Source organism: Lytechinus variegatus, chromosome 5 (assembly GCF_018143015.1).
Source record: "Lytechinus variegatus isolate NC3 chromosome 5, Lvar_3.0, whole genome shotgun sequence".
In the NCBI taxonomy this organism is placed as follows: Eukaryota; Metazoa; Echinodermata; class Echinoidea; order Temnopleuroida; family Toxopneustidae; genus Lytechinus; species Lytechinus variegatus.
Genome location: NC_054744.1, coordinates 45,784,089 through 45,804,317, shown reverse-complemented (window position 1 = coordinate 45,804,317; position 20,229 = coordinate 45,784,089). Strand labels below are relative to the sequence as shown.

At 34.9% G+C, this 20,229-nt stretch overlaps 1 protein-coding gene across 1 annotated transcript in view; it reads right to left on the bottom strand.

The window, feature by feature from the left end:
* Positions 1–10,895: 10,895 nt before the first annotated feature.
* The window catches only part of LOC121415482 (G-protein coupled receptor 54-like), a 38,385-nt gene continuing 29,051 nt past the window's right edge, over positions 10,896–20,229 (bottom strand). The window contains exons 2-3 of the mRNA XM_041608683.1: positions 16,971–17,106; positions 10,896–12,411 (exon numbers count right to left, since the gene is read on the bottom strand). Coding sequence (XP_041464617.1) covers positions 11,798–12,411; positions 16,971–17,106 — 750 coding nt within the window. The 3' untranslated portion in view covers positions 10,896–11,797. The remainder of the gene's footprint in view (positions 12,412–16,970; positions 17,107–20,229) is intronic.

Below are 20,229 nucleotides of genomic sequence, written 5' to 3'. Positions count from 1 at the left end.
ACTTGAACTATGCCGAGAAGGATCCAGTCATCATGGTCATATTTGCAATGGCGAACTTCAGACCGACAAAGAAATTTATGCATGAAGTCTTCTTAATTTTTAGAAACTTTAACTGTAATATTGGCGATTTAAAATTCTAGTCTTACACTGTTCTTTCCAGGTGTCCTTTTCTATTTCATTATATTTCTTCCTTTCTTCTTTTCTCCGTCTTATTTTTTTCTCCTTCTTGTTCTTCTTTTTCTTCGTTTTCTTCTTTCTCTTGTTGTTCTTGTTCTTTTCATTGTTCTTTTTTTGTTGTTCTTAATGTTCTCGTTTGTCTTGTTCTTCCTCTTCTTCTTCTTCCTTTTCTTCTTCTTCTTTTTCTTCTTCTTTTTCTTTTTCAAGTAAGGGAAATATAAATAAATGTGTGGCTTTTAAGAACCAAGCTTACTCGAAGTTGCTTTAAAAAATCCAAACCATGAGGCGAGTGACAATGAAAACAACATTAAAGCCGTTTTTTTTTTTTATCTTGGTTGGAATTCGTCGATTTGACAACAGGTTACGTAAACGTAAGAAAAACTTTAAGGAACATAAAGCTTGGGGGGAGAATTTTGAATATTTATTTTGAAAAAGACATCATGTGTCTTAGAAAAACAAACAAATGATTGCAATACATTTACAGAATGAATTAATCCAGGCGTTGAATACGAGAATAAAGCCTTTAAAAACGAAATCTTGTTTTCCATTTTTCACATCGTAATATCGTTGGAAATGCCAGCACTTGCTGTCTATGGGGGCTAAAGCAATTTTCTTAATTACCCGATCCAACGTGGGTGAATTAATTACATTACTCTTGTTTCATAGGCGGTGAAATAAAAGAAAGAAAGTAGGCAATTTTTGAGATATCTGAATTTATGATGTAATTTTATCAAGATGGAAGCTAGAATTTCTCTTTTTATTCTATTGATAGATTAGCTTTCTTAAAACACCGGATGCGGCGAGAGAGAGAGAGGGGGGGGGGGGGGGTCCTTCAGTTGACAAGATTTCGCATCTTGTAGTCTTAACCATCACCTGTCCTATGCCATTTAAAAAATATCATTGCGCACAAACGGTTTGAAGAAAGATTTTGCTTTTTTTGAAATGCGCATGCACATGATATAGGTTACTTACGTGAACCGTTTACTGTATCTGCCTATTCTAAGTTGTTTTAATTGTTCAGTAATTCGGTACGAATATTTTTTTCCTTATGAAAAGATGCTGAGCTTTGCCCCTGGCAGCGATTAAAAGTAATCGATATAAATCACAACATTCCCCTTTTTGTAAAATACTAGTCGTGATTTAGTCAAATGAGCGAAACTAACTACGCTCAAAGCCATTACCCTTTTGTTTAAATACCATATCATGAATATAAGTTAGTAGTCGGTTTTATTAGTAGCTGTCATAACTTTCCCGATTGTTACTGGCCTCAGTCTCCTTTTAATCCAGACGACGTATGTTGATTAATTTTTTTTTGTGTGATTTACGTCACGATTGTTTTGTTGTTTTGATGATTTATTAATGTATTTGCTATAACTTCGTGATCACAGAATTAGATGAAGTCTTTAAAGTCCACTCATAGGATATTGAATAAATATCAGATAATGAAATCAGTACGAATTAAAGATGCATTGCCCCGACATTCATCTATATTGCATATATATATAAATAAATAAATAAATATATACATATATACATATATTTATAAATGTGTAAAGTTATACATGTACAACAGCTTTTGGCAACTCTTTTTTATTTATATTGTAAAGAAATTGAAAAATGGAAAAATTGGTGAAGCCAAAAAATGGGGAAAGCTCTGGGGAACCTTGATTTAAGCTACGCCTACCATTGTTCTCTTCATCCATTTCTTTACAATATTTAAATAAAAAAGAGTTGCCAAAAGCTGTTGTACATGTATAACTTTACACAATTGTATTTCTTCTCCCATACATGTACTGTATCGAAGCAATAGCTTTGATCCAGTTGAAGCATGGCGGCTTTTCATTGTTCTAAACCCACCTTCACCCGACAAAGGAAAATATAATTGGTATAGTGTCGAAAATGTGTCTATCTGACGGTCAATCGGATTGGGTTCGGCCTAGCCACTAACCTATCTCTGTGGTCTAGTGGTTAAGGCACCGGCGTTAATATTACTCTTAAGCCACTTACATTTTACTTTATACATGTACGTGTTCGTTGCATTAAGATTCTTAAAATTATAAATGACAGTATTATTTGTATTCTGTTCGGATACTGGTCAATGATATGTAAAAAACAAAAAGGATTGGCGGATGACTTGGCACCGATAATGCAAATTGTGTGAACGTTCCAAATAAATACAAAATAGGCAACTGTTGACAGATGGAAGGGCTAATGTCAGAAGTTTGCTCTTCAATGGTTTTGATTGCAATTGGTTGCCAGTTTAATTGGACGTGTCTTTCACAATCAGCGATAAATTACGACTGAGTTCGTCGTTCAGGCTACCCAAACGCAGTTTGATATATTCTGAAAATGTGACCGAGGAGATTTATCAACATAGTACTCAGCATGCAGAAATACCAGAGCAGGGGGGTGTTATTAAGGCTGGGCTCTATTTCTGTTTACCCGACTGATATCTGAATAATGAGATGAATAAATGATTCAGCTGCGAAGAATCTTTGTTAGTTGAAGCAGGTAATAGTAAGTTGAACGGCCATGGTTGATAACTTGAACTGTTACCATGGTAACAGCCCCTCACATGCCATGACTTTCAGCATGAATAATATTGAACCATTCGTTAGTTGTGTTACAGTTCGTTGTGATTATTTGTAAAGAGAATCTTATCATTAGATAGGGGATGCTATTCTTCTAAATCTTAGCATGGAAGTGTTCCGAACAAAAATAATTATAATAAATAGCCAACTGATTGCTTTGGCATGTAAAAATAATCAAATTTTAAAGATAACTCAATTACCTTTTTAAGCTGCTCCGTGTCTACCACTAGGGAAGTATCAATTATTTGTGCCTTCCTAAGAATGCAGTTCACAAATACTTAATGCAGTATTTCAACAAATATGTGATGAGTCATCATACAAGATGTGATATGGATGATACGTGCAGCTAGAAACCAATGTATCCATCCATGTGAATGATATGTTTTTTAAATAACAAATTAAAGAAATTCAGCATTGAAATTTGAAGCCCAAACTACCTCACTTCAAAAAGGGGTTTCACCTCTTCACATTCGCATGATTAGTAAAATAGATTTAAATAAGCCTTTATTAGGGATTTATCTCAATTACTAGGCCTACGTAGACACTTTCTGGAACATTGAATATCTATTATTAGGACGATCTGTTGTCACGGTTCACCAATTTTTGACAATGACCTTTAATCTGTCATTGCGATTTGACGAGTACTTTCGATAGATTTTCAACGTTCCAGAAAACGTCTGCATAGTAAGAGGCGGCGGAATCGGGAAGGGTTCAGGGCGAAAGGCCCATTTTTTTTTCTCTCAAAAACTCGCACAAAAGCCCCCATTTCTAAGCAGAAAGTACCCTTTCCAAGTACAAGCGACTTTTTCGAAGTGCCCTTTTGGGTCTGTGCCCACCTGAATTTCATAAAATTCATTCCGCATTTTTTTTTTAATTTTATATTTTTGCAAGATTACAATGATAGATTATAATAATCATGTACATGTATATGAAAACTTCAAACTATTGATCTTATACCAAATTTTAGACAGGCCCTGACTATCTGGCCATGATGATACACTCTAAAAAATGAAGTGCTAATTTAGCTCTTAAAGAGCGAGTATAGTGACTGCACTTCGGAGTGCTGATTTGTCTAGTTCAAATTTGAACTAGTGAAATCAGCACTCCGAAGTGCAGTCACTATACACGCTCTTTAAGAGCTAAATTAGCACTTCATTTTTTAGAGTGTAATTTTCTACGAATTTAAAGTAAATCAAGTAAATCATCCAAAATATACCTACTATTGTGTCTGCTGTGTTCCGACGGATTCACGAGTGATTGCACTTTCATATTTCAAGAGAAATAAAATGACACGTAAAAACGAAAGGTTAATTTTGACTATGAGCATATCGCGTCAAAATATATGAAATGCTACGGATAAATAGGTTGAACGAAGCATGCAACAGGGTCGAAAACATAACTGTGGGCTACGGGGAAATCAACTGCCACTATCCCAACTAGTCCCCGAGATTCTGATTGACGCAGAACAACTGGGTAAGAAAAGGGCAAAGCTTCCTTTGGGGTACCATTGGTCTCTATAGAATGTAACTCTAGCGATCTTGGAGCAGCAGGTAAGAACCTAGGTTTCTCTTTTTTTCACCTTTTAGCTAAAAAGTCCCTTCAGAAATTAGATCGAACACGTGGGTAACAAGATAGAAATAAAGAAACAATTATGAGTGGCCATTTTATACCTCCCCCGCCTTGACATGTCATCAGCCTGCGTCGCCAGACAAGCATGATGATATCAAATGTAAATTCATACCTCAAGATGAAATGCAATTCATTTCGATTTGTCATGTAAGCTGCGAGCATAAATCGAAGGGCTGAATTCTGACGAAAGTGAAAAACAAAATATATGATACGTTCGTGCAATTATTGCTATCCCATAAATATACATTATCCTTGATTATATACAGTGCTGCCCAGAAAAAAAGGAAACCGGGATTCTCACATCATTTATTCTTTAAAGACAAATTAATTATAATATTTCATTTATATCACCAACAGTTCAATCATTCCTCTACATTTTGATACCTTATATGTGACGAATATTTCACGCACTCTCGAGCAAGACGAGTTTGCAATTTTAATGTAAAAATCAGGTTGCGCAGGAGAATTGGTTGCTCAGACGAGATTGGTTCGTTATACGACAACCGTTCTTATTCGATTAAGTCATTAGCAGTTCTTTTGTATGCTCCGTTAAGTTTCTCTCAATGTTCCCTGAAGAGAGTGTCGATTCAGATTCTTACGTGAGTTTCTGCGCAAATCGTTTTTAATAGGCCTCAATAATTATTATTTGCAACTTGACATGCGGGAATGATTTGCTAAGCTGTCTGTCTCAATATAAAGTTGAGATTCCACTCTTAACATCAGTATCAAATTCATAGTAAAAACGTTGTGAAATTTATCTCTGAAATTTTTTTTTGTGTGGAACGCGCTGTAAAATGATGCAACGTGGCATTTAAACGTTAAAGGCATGTTGAATCACATACCAATCAACGATGTATTATATCACACAGATCCCTCGGCCAAAGTGATGAAACGGCGAAAAAGAAGAAACAACGAGCACCATAGACAATTCGAGTAAGCGAGAGTGTGAGTGCGCGTGCGCGTTTGAGAGCACTTTAAAACCCCTCTGATTTTACAGAAAAAAGAAGATTTTTGCAGAAAAAAGAAGATTTTTGCAGAAAGCAATAACAGAACTATTCTGTAAATTCATAAAGCAAGCAGGAATTTTTATGCAATTTCACAGAACAGGTCTGTTTAAAAAGGGGAAAAGGGTGTTCTCTTAAGGAAATTTGTAAGATTCCATACACCAAATACCAATTTCCTGTAAAATTACGCAATCTGGTAAGATTAAAAGTGTCGAGACTCTGCTGCAGGAATTTCTTTTATTTTAAGGAAATATTTTCTAACAGTGTGTATTCGCATGTATGCGGAAGGAAGAAAGAGAGAGAGAGAGATAGAAAGATAGATGGGTTTTATTTTCTACTGTTTGTAATGGCACTTGGAATCGGGGATGCTGCGTATATTATTTTTCATATCCTGCACCCACATGAATTTAGTAGGTATTAAATAATGGATAAATGTTAGCAACATTACCTATTTTTTTTGTTGTGAAAACCTTTTTCCTATTCGCTTGTCATATTTATACAGAAATAAGCTATATTTGCTATATTTTGTAATGAGAACTATTCTTTTTTTCTCTTTGCTTGCCAATATACTTCAGCACCCTCAGTTGAAAAAAACGTTCCCAGGGCCCTGCTGTTTGTGGGATATTTTGGAAAGGTTTTTCAGTTCAAGTGATAAAATTGGTCTCTTGTGTACATGATTGAACATAATTACATAATAAGCTACTTGAACGTATAAAAATGAATGTAAATTGGTAAATTGTAATATACATAAGATTACACAAGGTCTAATTTTGGACGCAGGAACCTACACGTATATGAACGTTCATGTACAGGCCCTTTGATGACATCACGAGAGTTGGCACTGTCGTTTGTATACTGCACATATCATTTCATATATCTAATCTGAATGTAAATTGACTGATGAACATTTGGTCAATAAACGATCGTTTTGTAAATGATTTTGATTTTGGTTCAATATCATTTTTAGTATTTGATCTACAGCCACTTTTAATTATATTTGCTGAACTACTATGAAACACTGTGGCACCTCATTGGGAAATTGATATTAGGTCATGTAGGTAGACCGTTACAACAGGGGCGTGTTAAGCCACAACTTTGTGGGCCAGGCATGGCGTATTATAGGGCTAAGGTCCTAACGACTGCGAGAGAGCAAAACTTTTGACCTTTCTACTACAAACCCCCTTATTTTATATTTTGAGATGATATTCATAATATGAAATTTATCATATTTAACCCCCTTTTCTTGATTTTATCTTGTTCAGTTATGGACGATGTACGAGTCACTATAGCCAAACAATTTGGAATGCATTGGTCCGCTCTAAATTATCAAGATGAAATAATCATCATTATTTGTAATTTAAACGAAAAAGAAGATGGTTGGTTGTTGTTAGCATACATGTACATGCAATGCTAAGTGATTGTAATTATAGAGCACTCAATACGTAATTCGTTCAAACTTGATGAATTCCTTGAATCAATATTCCTCAATGACCACAGCAACCATGACTAGGGAGATTCCTAATCTAATAATCAGGTAGAATCTTCATGGGAACATTTTAACTCCTTGAATAATACATTGCCCTTCCCCCCAAAAAAAAACCCCAAACAAACAACATCAAATAAGCACGAGCAAATAATTTGTTAAAGAGTTAATGGAATATTAAATTAATAAAAATATTACGAAAACAAAAAATATGGCACCCTCATGTTTGTGTACCCCAGCATTCCCTCTTAAAATAATGTAACATACGATATACACTCGAAATAACACACATTCCAAAATTGTGTTGGTCATGTCTGCTTTTAATCACACGTTCAATTTTCATACATTTTACATTTTGTAACACTACAACACAATGTACATCCATAAAACGTAACATACGCAGATTAGGCTAGGCTGCAGCAATTTGTCTATTTCTTTCTCATTATGGCTGAATATTGAATAGAAATTGAAATTTTATTAATTAGGGTAGTTGATATGATTTTCACCTGAATTGAAAATCTTTGTTAAAAAAAAAATTAACTTCGATCTTAAATAATAATAATAAAAAAAACAAGCCTTCCCCGAAACATTAGTTAATTAACACACACCCATTAACACCAACAGCAAAGCACTAGAAATGTCTTCAAATTTGGATATAAAATAAGAACATAATAATATTCTTCTTTTTTTTTTAAAGTTTTATATGCACATTCCGTTCAGAATTTAAATGTGAGCGCTGACACTTTCATCATGCCTGTATTTTTTTCCTAATAACTAAGATGTCATGAAAAATAATTCCAACAATTTGCCCTAAATGTGATTATTTTGATATGAGTAATTGTTCCATTCTTTTATTTTGAAAGAAGATCATGTTAAGCTTGATTAATAATAGTAATGATGATACTGTTATTACTACTACTACTACTACTACTACTACTACTACTACTACTACTACTACTACTACTACTGCTACTACTACTACTACTACTACTACTACTACTACTACTAATGATGATGATAATAGTAAAGATAATAATAATAACAATAATAATAATAATAATAATAATAAACCTGAAGTGGCAACCAGTAGATCATCGAATAAAATATCAGTATTGTGTTCTTGTATATAAAATAATGAATAATTTAGTTCCAAATTATTTAAAACCTTTAGTGTGTAAACGGCCCGTGAAATACAGGACACCGTTTTCTTTGCGATGCCCCCTTCAGCTTCCCAAAGCTAGAACTGAATATAAAAGAAAATCTTTCGCATATTTCGGACCCAAATTATTCAATGCACTTCCTTCAAATTTACAAGCCTGTACCTCCTTGTTAGTTTTAAAAAAAATATGCAAAGCCTTTCATACGAATTGATGAAGAGCGAAATAACATTCCATTGCTTTACAATGCTATGTACTCGTATGTTTAAATTGTCACTTCCCACTCTAAATTTTTGATTTTGATGTTAATTGTTTATGATGTTAAATAGTTTGTATTTGGTATTTTTGACGTTGATTGTTTTTTGATGATATATTTTATAGTTATCTTGACATGTATTTTAAACTGCAGGGCGCCTTTGTAAAGCAGTTTTAAGAACTGAAAAGGCCTACCCTGCAGTATAAAATAAATAAAACAAAATAAATAAATAAATAAGAATATTTGTAATGCGGCGGTATCCATCATACAAAAGAGAAGAAGCCCCAAAAATGGAATCTTACTAACAAGATGATGGTATGCTTTTTAGTGCTTTGCCTTTTCAAAATATCCAGTGAAGCAACAACGAGAACATACGTCGAAACAGATAAAATATACTCATGATCTATTAACATTAGACAGACATTATTTACAATGTAGGCCTATATACAATATTTCTTATTTACATATCTATATATCATACATCAACGAAATCGGCTTATAATAACTGAAACAAATACATCACGTCTTGACTGAGGAGCTGGATACGGTAGGTCAAAATAATGGATATATCATGAGCCATTGGAAAATGAAATGACATCGCGTAAAGCCATTCAAAATATCGATCAGACAATACAATATTACTGGTGTGTGTAAATAACTACACATCTTTTAATATTGTGAATAATTGAACTGAAAATAAAGTCTATTGAACATACATCTGAAATATGAAGCCAAACATACCAGGCTTGCACAAAGCCCTGTCAACTTGTAATTTCAAAAGGATGAAATTATATGATCTGTCTAAAATCATTCGTGACAAGACAGAGCGTAAGATGTATACACGGGTAGTCAGGGTAACTTGATAAGACGATACATCGGGGAAAATTGAAATCCAATATTCAATTTTCCCTCTGTGAATCCCCCGATTTGAAATTTGGTATAGTGGTGATAAACAAGGCAGGAATACAGTCGGCCAAAGTTTACGGTGAAATATTCATTCAAGGACCCTAAACCGCACATGGGTAATATGCGAACCGCAAATTAATGGTGGATCGAATGTAGAATTGTAAGTTGCAAGAATCTTGAACGGTGTGGTCAACCGTAAACATTGCTGTTATAGAATGTTATTTTCATGATTTTGCACATTAAAAACGGCAACGCTTTGTTTAAACAGGTGCTTAAGGAATTTAATTAAGAAAGCTTAAGATATACGCGAGAAAGTTTTATTAAACCATTAAGTAAAGATAAATTGGGAACCCACTTAATGTTGAATGATCTACAAAGGAAAAATCTAAAATTATGATGGTGATATTTCTAATCCCCTACACTACTACTTCAACTACCGCGGTAACTGTCGCTTATTACTACTACATCTAAAACAAAAACAACAACAGATACTACTACTACTACTACTACTCCTCCTCCTCCTACTACTACTACTACTACTACTACTACTACTACTACTACTACTACTACTACTACTACTACATGTACTTGAACCAGTAGTCTCTTTTATAATGAACAGAGAATAAGAATAATAAATATGTTAAAGATTGTACGATAAAAAGTGATGATAATAATACTTCTAATGATAAATGCCAACAAATCATTGGTTGCATTTATTCCCTAAACAGCAATACAAATGTACATCAGCTAATAACTGTTTGATATTTGAAAGCAAGAAGCTACTTTTAATGTTGCATTTGTAATATAACACAACTGCAAAGGGATTTCAATAACCCTTGCGATTGGCCGTCTGATCTTATAATGACTTCTATAAACCTCAAAATGGTTATCTATGTTTTAGTTATGAAAGTTATTTATAAGAATGCAACTCTTGAAAACTTTAAACAATAAACTGTAAAGTTATGAAGAATAACTAAAGTTTGAGTACCTTTGCATACGGGGTAATCATGGCATTCTAATCAGTTTAGAATATATATACTTGGAACAATGGTAAACAAAATGGGCAGGAACGGACTTCTCTGAGATTCTTTTTCTGAGATGTTTTTATTTTGATTTCAGCATCATTTTACTGGCACCTACAGAGAAATTGTCATTCAATGCTAGCAACATAAAAAGTAAGAGAAACCCAAACTAAAGTGCGATAAACATCGGAACAGACATAGAATGCCCGCGTCATTTTTCAAGATCACTTTAACGGTGACATTTCATCCGAATAGCCGATCACCCGTTGGGGGATATGGGTAATTTGAAGATGAAACGTTCGTTCGGGCGGTTGCGGAAGCGTCATCGGATTCCACCACTAGTGCTGCGATGCCACTATAAAATTAGGATGGTATCATGGAACGAGCGGACAATCGGCGATCCAGGCTTTGTAGGTTATCACTACCAGCAATCTTGCTAGTTTGTCAATCCATTAGCCAATCCGGTAACGATCCTACTGATGAGCTAAGATAAGTTATTGCTCCAAGTAAGATGGACAGAGGAGCTGTTTCTCTGTCTGATTCCGCCTTTGTTGTCCAGTCTGTTGTTTGAGACAACCGTCTCCGCCACAGGGAAGTAAATAGAGAACAGACAACGTGACGCAAAGCAGAAAATCTATTCCCTAGGGAAAAATTATACATTTCCACAATGTTATTTTCCCAGTTTTCTAACACAACGACTGCAATAATGGCGCGTAATATCGGGGGATATCTTCATCTGCATTGTTCCGATGCATATTCTCATCTCTTGAATCACCAGTACACAAATAACGTAGCGTTCCCTCTTAAAAAAGATTAGGTAAGTTAATCGCCCAACAGTAAGTTAGGAGGAAACGGAATCGGAACGATCATGGCACAATGCTTTCATACGTCATAGCTTTCATCACACATTTTCTTAAATGTCTTGTTTAACCATGTTAACAGTTAAGCTGTTAGAACGGAATCTGGACCGTGGTAGTGGAGTGTAAGACGCGTAGCCAAACCCTTGGAATCATCCTGTAAGTCATCTCAAGGCATAGTCCTAATAACTCTTACTTCAGGTTGTACTATGAACTAGAATTTACCACGTTAATTGCCTACTGTCCTCGCTTGACTTGCCAGCATCGTTCGTTTGATTGAAGTTTGATCTGAAATAGATAAGAGCATTGAGACGTCGTTTAGCTCTATTGTAGTCTTAGTTTCTTCACGCAGTCTTACTATTTGGCTTTTCCTCAATAGATTCAATCGTCTTACATTCTTCCAATCCTATATTTTCATCATCAGTCATTCTCCTCGACCTCTGGTGTTCGGCCATACTCTTCCAGCTCAATTCATGTCTCAGTACGAGCATTGAGATTCTAACATTCAGTGACCTTGTCAAAAAGCAGAATACCCTTTCTGTTCTTCGTTCTTACCCTATCCCCATCACAGTGTTTGATCTATGCCTACACGTCGACCAGGTCTGATACTGATAAACGCACCTACTGGTTTTGTCCATTCGAGATCCATCTACTTATGTTCTGTCATTATTTCTCTCTCCAGAAATAGGATTTTTCGGGGATTTTTTTTAATAGCTCACAATTTAGTATCACAGGTGTTGACAGATGAGTACTCATTAAGGTACTTGCCTGCTTTTCTATAGCCGGAGTTTCCGGTCGGCTTCTCGTCTGTACTCTCCTCTGGCTCCACACAGAATGCAAATACCCGCTTGAAGTGTTTCTTGAAACTTGCCGTGGTAAACGCATATATAAATGGATTTACGCATGAATTTGCGTAGCTGAGACAGAGTGAGAAGAAGTGCAGACTGCCCAAGGTTATGGGATTCATGGACTGGGCGAGTTTGGAGTGAAAGTTGTTCCAAAGCAAAATACATTGTATGGGCAACCAGCAGACTGCAAAGAGCAGTACGACGATGAACACCATACGGGTAATCTTGCGCTTCTGTCGTATGGACCTTTCGTGAGCAGCTGCACTCTCCGTTCCAGCACTGGACTTCCTCCATACCATGAGAAGGATGTTAGCGTAGCAGACGAGGATTATGATGAGCGGTAGCAGGTACATGGAGATGAAGGAAAAGAGATAGTAGTACTTCTCGTTGGCGTTGTCAGGACCCATGGGCATGATGCACACGTTGGCCTCGACTTTGTACGTTTGGTATATCGCAACAGGAAGGTGGACGAGGAACGAAACTGAAAGAACAAAGGAAGTGATAAAAACGTGGTTTTTAAACTTTTGAACAAAGAAAGAAAGAAAGAAAAAAAAAAGAAAGCAAGAAAATGTTTGACAGCTCCTCACTGAGACTGCACTACTTCGAGAGCTTGTTGTTTTAGTCCAACACTATAAGTCTATACACAACAAGATAAACATGGCAAAAGAAACATAATGTAGTCTCTTAGCTACATTGAAATGTGTATATATTTGTCTATTGCTACTACCACTTATTTCAGTGATGGATAATCGGACGTACCTAACCATTCTTTTTACTTTTTTTATTGCATTTATGCTATCCGTAAGATCTGGTATCCACTGGTGTAATAACAGATTTACATTGTTAAGGGTTTTTTTTAAGAACCGACCGAATAAAACACGCGAAACTATATAAATATATAAAATTCATGTGTGAGGATGTGTGTGTGCGTGTGTGTATGTTGTATATGATTACAATAGGCTAACGAGGAATGGAAAAGTTACAAATATTACAAAATAGCGACAATAAGAGTTGAACGAAGTACATTCGGAGAAGAGCGAGTAATTTATATATGTATATCTCGCCCCCAGGATATGCAGGGATAATCGAATTTCTCTCTATCTCAGGGGTAAGAAAAATATGCCATGAGGGAAATGTATGAAATCGGACGATACATTACAAAAAATATGACAAATCAAGGATTTGAGACAAACAACCGTCTGATATTATCACTTGGAAAGTTACCCCTTGGTGGATAATGGTTGAAATTACTATGAAGTAAGAAAAAAAGTTATCCGCTTAAATGGATATACACTAATCATTATTTAAACACAGAGAGAAAAGATATTTGCGTCTTAATGTGCGTAAGTTTTTTTTTTGCTAACCGAGTGATAGATGTGTGGAACAGTCTCCCAGAAGATGTAGTTACTGCTTGTTTAGTGATTGCTTTTAAGAATAGACTGGATAAGCATTGGGAGAAGATTGCCTATGACTTTGAGTAATTTTCGTTTCTTGTGTGTTTCCATGGAATTTTTCACTGTCTACGATACCCCTGCCACCCCTCCATGCCAACATAAGTAGCTCATCTAATTTTGTCTGAAGGAGAGCAGCAATAGACATTTCTACTTTGATCGATGAACAGGCTTCGTCCTACCACATCGTTGGAGTAAAATAAACTAAACTAAACTAAACTAAACATTCACTATTAAAAAATTCATAGCATTGGACGATGTTATTATTATCATTCTGTGAAGCAGTCATTTGAAAGATAGTATTAAGATATCGTTAAGAATGTGAGATTCCAAGCCATTCCAATGGCAGTAAATCTGCACCCTTTGTTCATGTATAGGGTGTATCTGTAAATCATCATGGTCAAATTACATGTGAGTGGTATTTAAGGGAATCCCCATGGTATTTCATTACATGGTGTACTAGGAATCATAGGCGTCAAGTTCTAGTCCAAATTAAAGACAAAACCTTCTTCTTTTTACAAACTTGACCGTTATCAAATCCCAAACAGTTAAACATAAAGAGGTCCTTCAACTGTATACATCGCCATTGTTTACATGGTTTAAGAATGGATTCCTTATATCATTTTAAGATATTACAAAACGACCCTGCTTGTATCGTATCTCCATGTTCCAGAGTGGAGAAAAAATTATAAATTAGTTAAAGGGCATTTATTATTCCTGTATAAGAATAAACGACTAAAAACAAGAAATGCACGAAAAAAGAAAGAGAGACAGAGAGGGGGGGGGGGGGGGGGGGCGGAACGGTTTTCGTTACAAAGACACTTTCTTCATTCTTGAGTACTGTTTACGACGAGGAGTTCTTCTTTCATGCATCGACACATAAAACAAATAGATATAGGAAAGAACATTACGTGTTCGATCAATGTAAAAATATAAAACCCCGTTGATTAACATATTGTTTTTACGCTATCATTGAGTAATCATCGATTTAGGCCTAGCGCACTGACTTTAGGCATTTAGTAACATCAGCTGGGTAAAAAATATGTGTTCCCTTTGTTTTTCTCACCTACCACGAGTACACGCACTCATGGGACATTATCTTTAATCCAAACGACGGACGATGTTATTCTTCCATTATTAATCGAATGTTTTGTTAAATGCTTTCTCATGAGTATTATGCTTCCAGGTGGTTGCTCTAATCGCTGACAGCAGGAAGGGTGAATAGAAGTCTAGCAATTTCTTGTAGATTTATATCTAGTTGTAGACAAAGTTTAACGAACGCAATCTTAAAAAAGAATAGAATGACAAATCGACTCATTTCACAAGAGCAACTTTGAAATTATAAAGAAATTAAATGATGTTATTCTTCAATTATACATATCATTTTAGTTAAAAATACACCAGAATCATACGAGACGGTTTGGAAGAGTGCGTTCTTTCATAATGCTATTGACAATTTTCAATGTCTTTTTTATTCGCTTGATAGATAATAATATATTCCCTTGATAAAATTTCGTGTCATTATCTGAACATTACGGCATATTCAATTTGAAAATGCGTGTGTTTGTTAGGGAGTGCAAGATTTCTTGTGCGTAAGAATCCCGTATTTGACTTTGAGAAAGCAAATTTTGATGCATTTTTTATATAAAAAGAAATAACGTTTTCAAAGCTATAAATTGCCAATAGCAGCGTAATCTTGGCCATTATGCAAAATAATTTCGGTGCAATTGCTTAAGTTAGAGTGTAATTGCATAAATCATTCATGGCGTCTGAAACGTCTGTCGAGTTGTAAGGTAATGATTTGAGGCTTCAGGGTTCTCGTCCATATTTCACCGTGTTTTGACTCGTGATATAGGTACTTGAACAGTGAGTGAGGCATTATCGAGGGTTTGCATCATTTGCAATTAAAATCTCGATGGAATACGAGAACAATCTAGTCTTTTAACATAATGGCATCCTGCCAATTATTCCTCTTACATGACGGGATGTCACATTTTAAATCATGGAACCAAGAAAATATAGACTATAGTCTATTGCAGTTATCATCGCGCTCCTGATTACGATGATATCCTTGCGATTTAAGGAAGGGTAGAACGGAAGACTGAACGGGTGGAATAAGAAAACTATTCACCTGTTCCTGAAGACTAGATGTTATTTTTTATGACGCAGTGTGTGCTTGCTCGAGGATCTGCCTTTATGTACCCTTAATAAACACTTCCCCTGTGGTATCGTACCACTCGATAGAGTGAAGGAAAATTGCAAAATCAAAAGAATTTTGAAAGACAAATGCTTTCATTTTGAGTTCCTCCCCCTACTTTCGTCTATTTATATATATACATGAAGCTATCCTCAAAGTTTTGAAATAAGCAACATTCATGTTACAAAAACATACACATTAGTGTATGAATAAATGACATGTAGTATGCTTATGTGCGTCGGAGTGATGGCGTGTTGGATGTGTTGGTGGATATTATATTTTCTTTCTCACCTTTCATTCCCCTCTTAATTTATTTCATTTTTACTTCTCTACATCTTTTCTTCACTCTACCTTCCCATTCATAGCCTTGTTCTTGGTTAAACCTGTGGCGAAATCTCCTCGACCTTATGCATAATATTTCATGTCTAAATCTTATATGAGGTTTTACGGTGCCATTATAACAATATTTTGACGGAATCTGGAATATTTGGCGCTCAAGTTATAGTCATGTTTTGTATCCCCCATAATTGGAAAAGTAAGTACATTAGCTCAATTAAAGGGACGCTCCGGGCAGAAGATATTTGTATCTCAATAAATAGAGTCAAATTTACAGAGCAAAATGCTGAAAATTTAATCAAAATCGGATTACAAATAACAAAGTTATCATGGTTAATGAATTCTAAAGATTTGTATCATTCCGGTGAAACAGGTATATGCATGTCTTTATGAATATTCATTAGGTGTGCTGATCAGATCATATCATATCATACCCCCACTTATAATCTGTTAACAAATTTTCGGCAATTTACTATATCCCCACTTGCTCTTTTGTATTTTGTTATATGAAATTAGGTTTATTCAATCATTTTCTACCAAGAACTACAGCAATTGAAGAGACAAGTGATTAGGTGCAATATATATTTTTGATGCAACTTATTTACTCACAATGGAGACACAACATTTACACATTTCTGAAAAATTGAAACAATTATGATTTCATACAATAACGTGAGACAAAAAGTAAAGTGGGGATGTGACATCATCAGACCACGTAATGAATATTCATGAAGACACGGAATAAAGCAAATCTCTAAAATTCAATAACTTCGTTATTTGTTACCTGATTTTGATGAAATTTTCAACAACAAAAAATACCTCGCATCGCACGAAATAAAGTAATTCATATCCATCCCTTTGTTGGCTATTTGTCGAATATTATATATGAAATATGATGGCACATGATAATTACCTCTTTATGTTTGATATTCGTCTGGCCTTCAATTACGCTATATTTCTATTGCTCATGTTGTAATTATATTCTTTGAAACAACCTCTAAGAACATTTCACTTGAAAGTGTAATATATTTTCAAACGTTATACTAAGATACTCACCGAGCCATATGGAAACGTTGATAAACACAGCCTTGTTAGTAGTTCTCGTAGTACGTGATTTGACTGCATGAACGATTAATATGTATCGATCAACAGACATAGCAGTAAGGGTAACACAGGTAGCTTGGACGGTAACCTGAAGAAGGTATCAACAAAAGAAAGAAAAAAAAAGAAAGAAATTAAGTGAATATCGAATACTACAAGTAACCACAGCGAGGATCTTGAACTCTGGATTCAAAGATTTTGTCCGGTATCCATGCAGTGTGCAACTACAGGGACTTCGAATGATACAGTTAAGTACATTGCATGATGACATATAAGGAGCTCTGTCCCGAACTTTCATTTATTTATTTAATTATCTATTTATTTATTTATTTATATACCTATTTATTTATTCATTTATTTACTCATTTTATTTATTTATTTGTTTTCTTTATTCTATATTGCAGGGTAGGTTTGCTCAGTTAAGCAAAACTGCTTTCAAAAGGCGCCCTCCAGTTTAACAAATAACTCAACATTATAGCCATTCAATGTATATAAAATATATTAAAGTAAAAGTAGAATACATAATATACATATAGAGTGAATCAACAAGTATCATGGAATCATTACTTCAATTTATTCAGTGTAATTCCAGTGTACCGGTAATAATTTTTTTTTGATTAACCTTATTTCCCCTTCAAACGTTCATCAAGCAAAGTATACATATATATATATATATTATTTTTTTTCTTTCTTTTTTACAAACTAGTGCCAGATACCAATGATGAGGTCCCAATGAATTCAATTTATTCATTTAATCCATATGTTGAATATTTCGTTTTGGTTACATAATTATGAAATTATTGTTGAAATTCCTTTGCTTAAAATTATCTAGCTGTCTAATAATATGATGATCATGATTGCTATCCAACGATTCACAGCGTACGCAGTGCAGCAGCTTATCACGAGCGGAGTGCCACAATGGAATGCCACGAGAACTAACCATCAGGCTTAATTGGCTGAGAGGGGAATTACCCCTAAAATATGTTTGTATCAGATGGAATGCTGTAATTAAACAATGAAGAAAATATCATAATGAAAGATATGTTCAACATATTTCGTAGATACTCCAAAACCCTTTGCTTTTAGGACTGAGATGCGAATATGTCTGAGAGTGTGTGTATATACTTACATGAATATGGGACAGATATATGGATACATATACATAGATGATAGATAAATAGATAGATAGATAAGTAGACAGATAGAGAGAGAGGGGGAGGCAGAAGGATAGAGGGGTAATAAAAGTAAGGTACACTTGCAACGAGTACCGACTTTGGACTGAAGCTCCTGAAGCCAAGCGGTATCACGGTTATCATGGTTTTAATTCGATCCTAATATCAATGAAGTCCGTATACCGAAAGAGAAGGCTCAAGAGAGAGTGATATACAAATATAGGTCTTCACGTATTCGCACAGTATTTGTTCCAAATGGTAATCATAACCACGAACAACCCCTTGAATCGATATCAATCAAACCATTTCGCACGCGACCAGAGAACAAGCTATTCAACGATAAAATAATGTCGATATATCGAGCTTACATCCAGACACCTTTTATGCAAAGACTCTCCATCAGGTCTCAAGCAACGCATTTTAATGGTTACTACTGGTCAATCATTCAAATCAGATGCCCACCCAAGAATGACCTTAATTGGTCTCTAGATTTTTTTTGTTGCTTGACCATTACTCATGCTTTACAGGGCCCATGTCTGAATCTTATGTTCAAAAGTAAAAAGAAATTGTCATACACTAGTGTGAACAAAAAGCGTTCTATTAGTATGTTTTCTGTATATAATGTTAATCTTTATTTCCATCACCCTAAAAATATCATTTGCTAGTAAATTGAATCTGAGATTCAACTTACTTCTTTCATTCGTCTAGCTACCATTTGAGGTGAAAATAGTAATCCAACACCTATTTATATTGCTTTAAAACACCATCAATGTAGACCAATGTATACGCTTAGCACAAAGACGGTTGGTCCGTTACCTAGACCCATTTGACCATGCTACACTGTAAAAACTGCGATGTTAAAACTGACACCAATTGGTGTTTATAGAGGACCACACCCTGAGGTGTTAAAATTACACCCTAGAGATTAAGCATAACATCAAAGAGCGTAAATGTAACAACAAAAGGTGTTGTAAAAATAACACCACAACTTTAACACTGGTGTAAAATAACTGGCGTGGTCCTCTATGTACACCGGTTAACACCACAGTTTTTGCTGTGTATGGCAAAAATAATTTATTTTCTGCGAATCTACGGCTTAGCCCCAAAAATTATATTAGTTCAGGGTTAAGAGTACAAATTCTGTGTTACGTATACATGCTGGGTAAAGAAAATATATTTAGATATACACAACCATTATTTATTGTCATTTAGCTTGCAACCCTTCTATGCCTAATAATATGTAAAAACAGGCCGAAATTATGAATCACGGGAAGTGATATTGAAATTATGATATTTTGAGACGCTTAAAAAATATGAATGCATTTTTCGAGGATATGAAAGCCATTTCAGTCTGCTCATTTTCATATTCTTAGAAAAATCTTAACAAAGATGGTAAGGTTTGCAAAATTAAATCTTTTGTAATAACACATATAATCGTTCGGTATAGCAATTGCCGGGTCACAGATCTTTATGTCTATTATTATATTTACATTTAATGATTTGCCAGTTTGGGTCCAAACTCGGGACCTCTTGATATTGTCATGTTTCACACAGCGAACAATTCTGTAAAGATGATACCCTTTTGTTTGAGACAGATTCCTATTGTATAAAGCATGTTTCATCTATTTAAAGCACAGACAATTCTTTTCTGGGGTTCAATTTTGAATCAGGCCCTTTTTCATAAAAAAACATTCAAGAGATCACAAAATCTGACTAGGAAAGAGAGAAATTAAAAATAAATGAGGAAATCCAACAGAAGGGGGGGGGGGGGCATGGTCATTAAAGAGAGTGGGAGTGGGGCAAGCAAGTAAAAGAATAAGACGAGTTATGAAGTACAAGATGGTCCTCACAAATTTTCATTTTCCAAGGGGCAACCCCCAGGAACCAATAAACAATATTGTGCTAAGAAAAAAAAATCAATTAAAGACTACTTTTTATGGATGTTAGGAAAATAAGAGAAATCGAACAATCGTTAGAATAGCCAATGTAAATTATTTCCCCCCTCATTTCCTGCACCAAACTAATGCAAGTGCTTGTTCAAC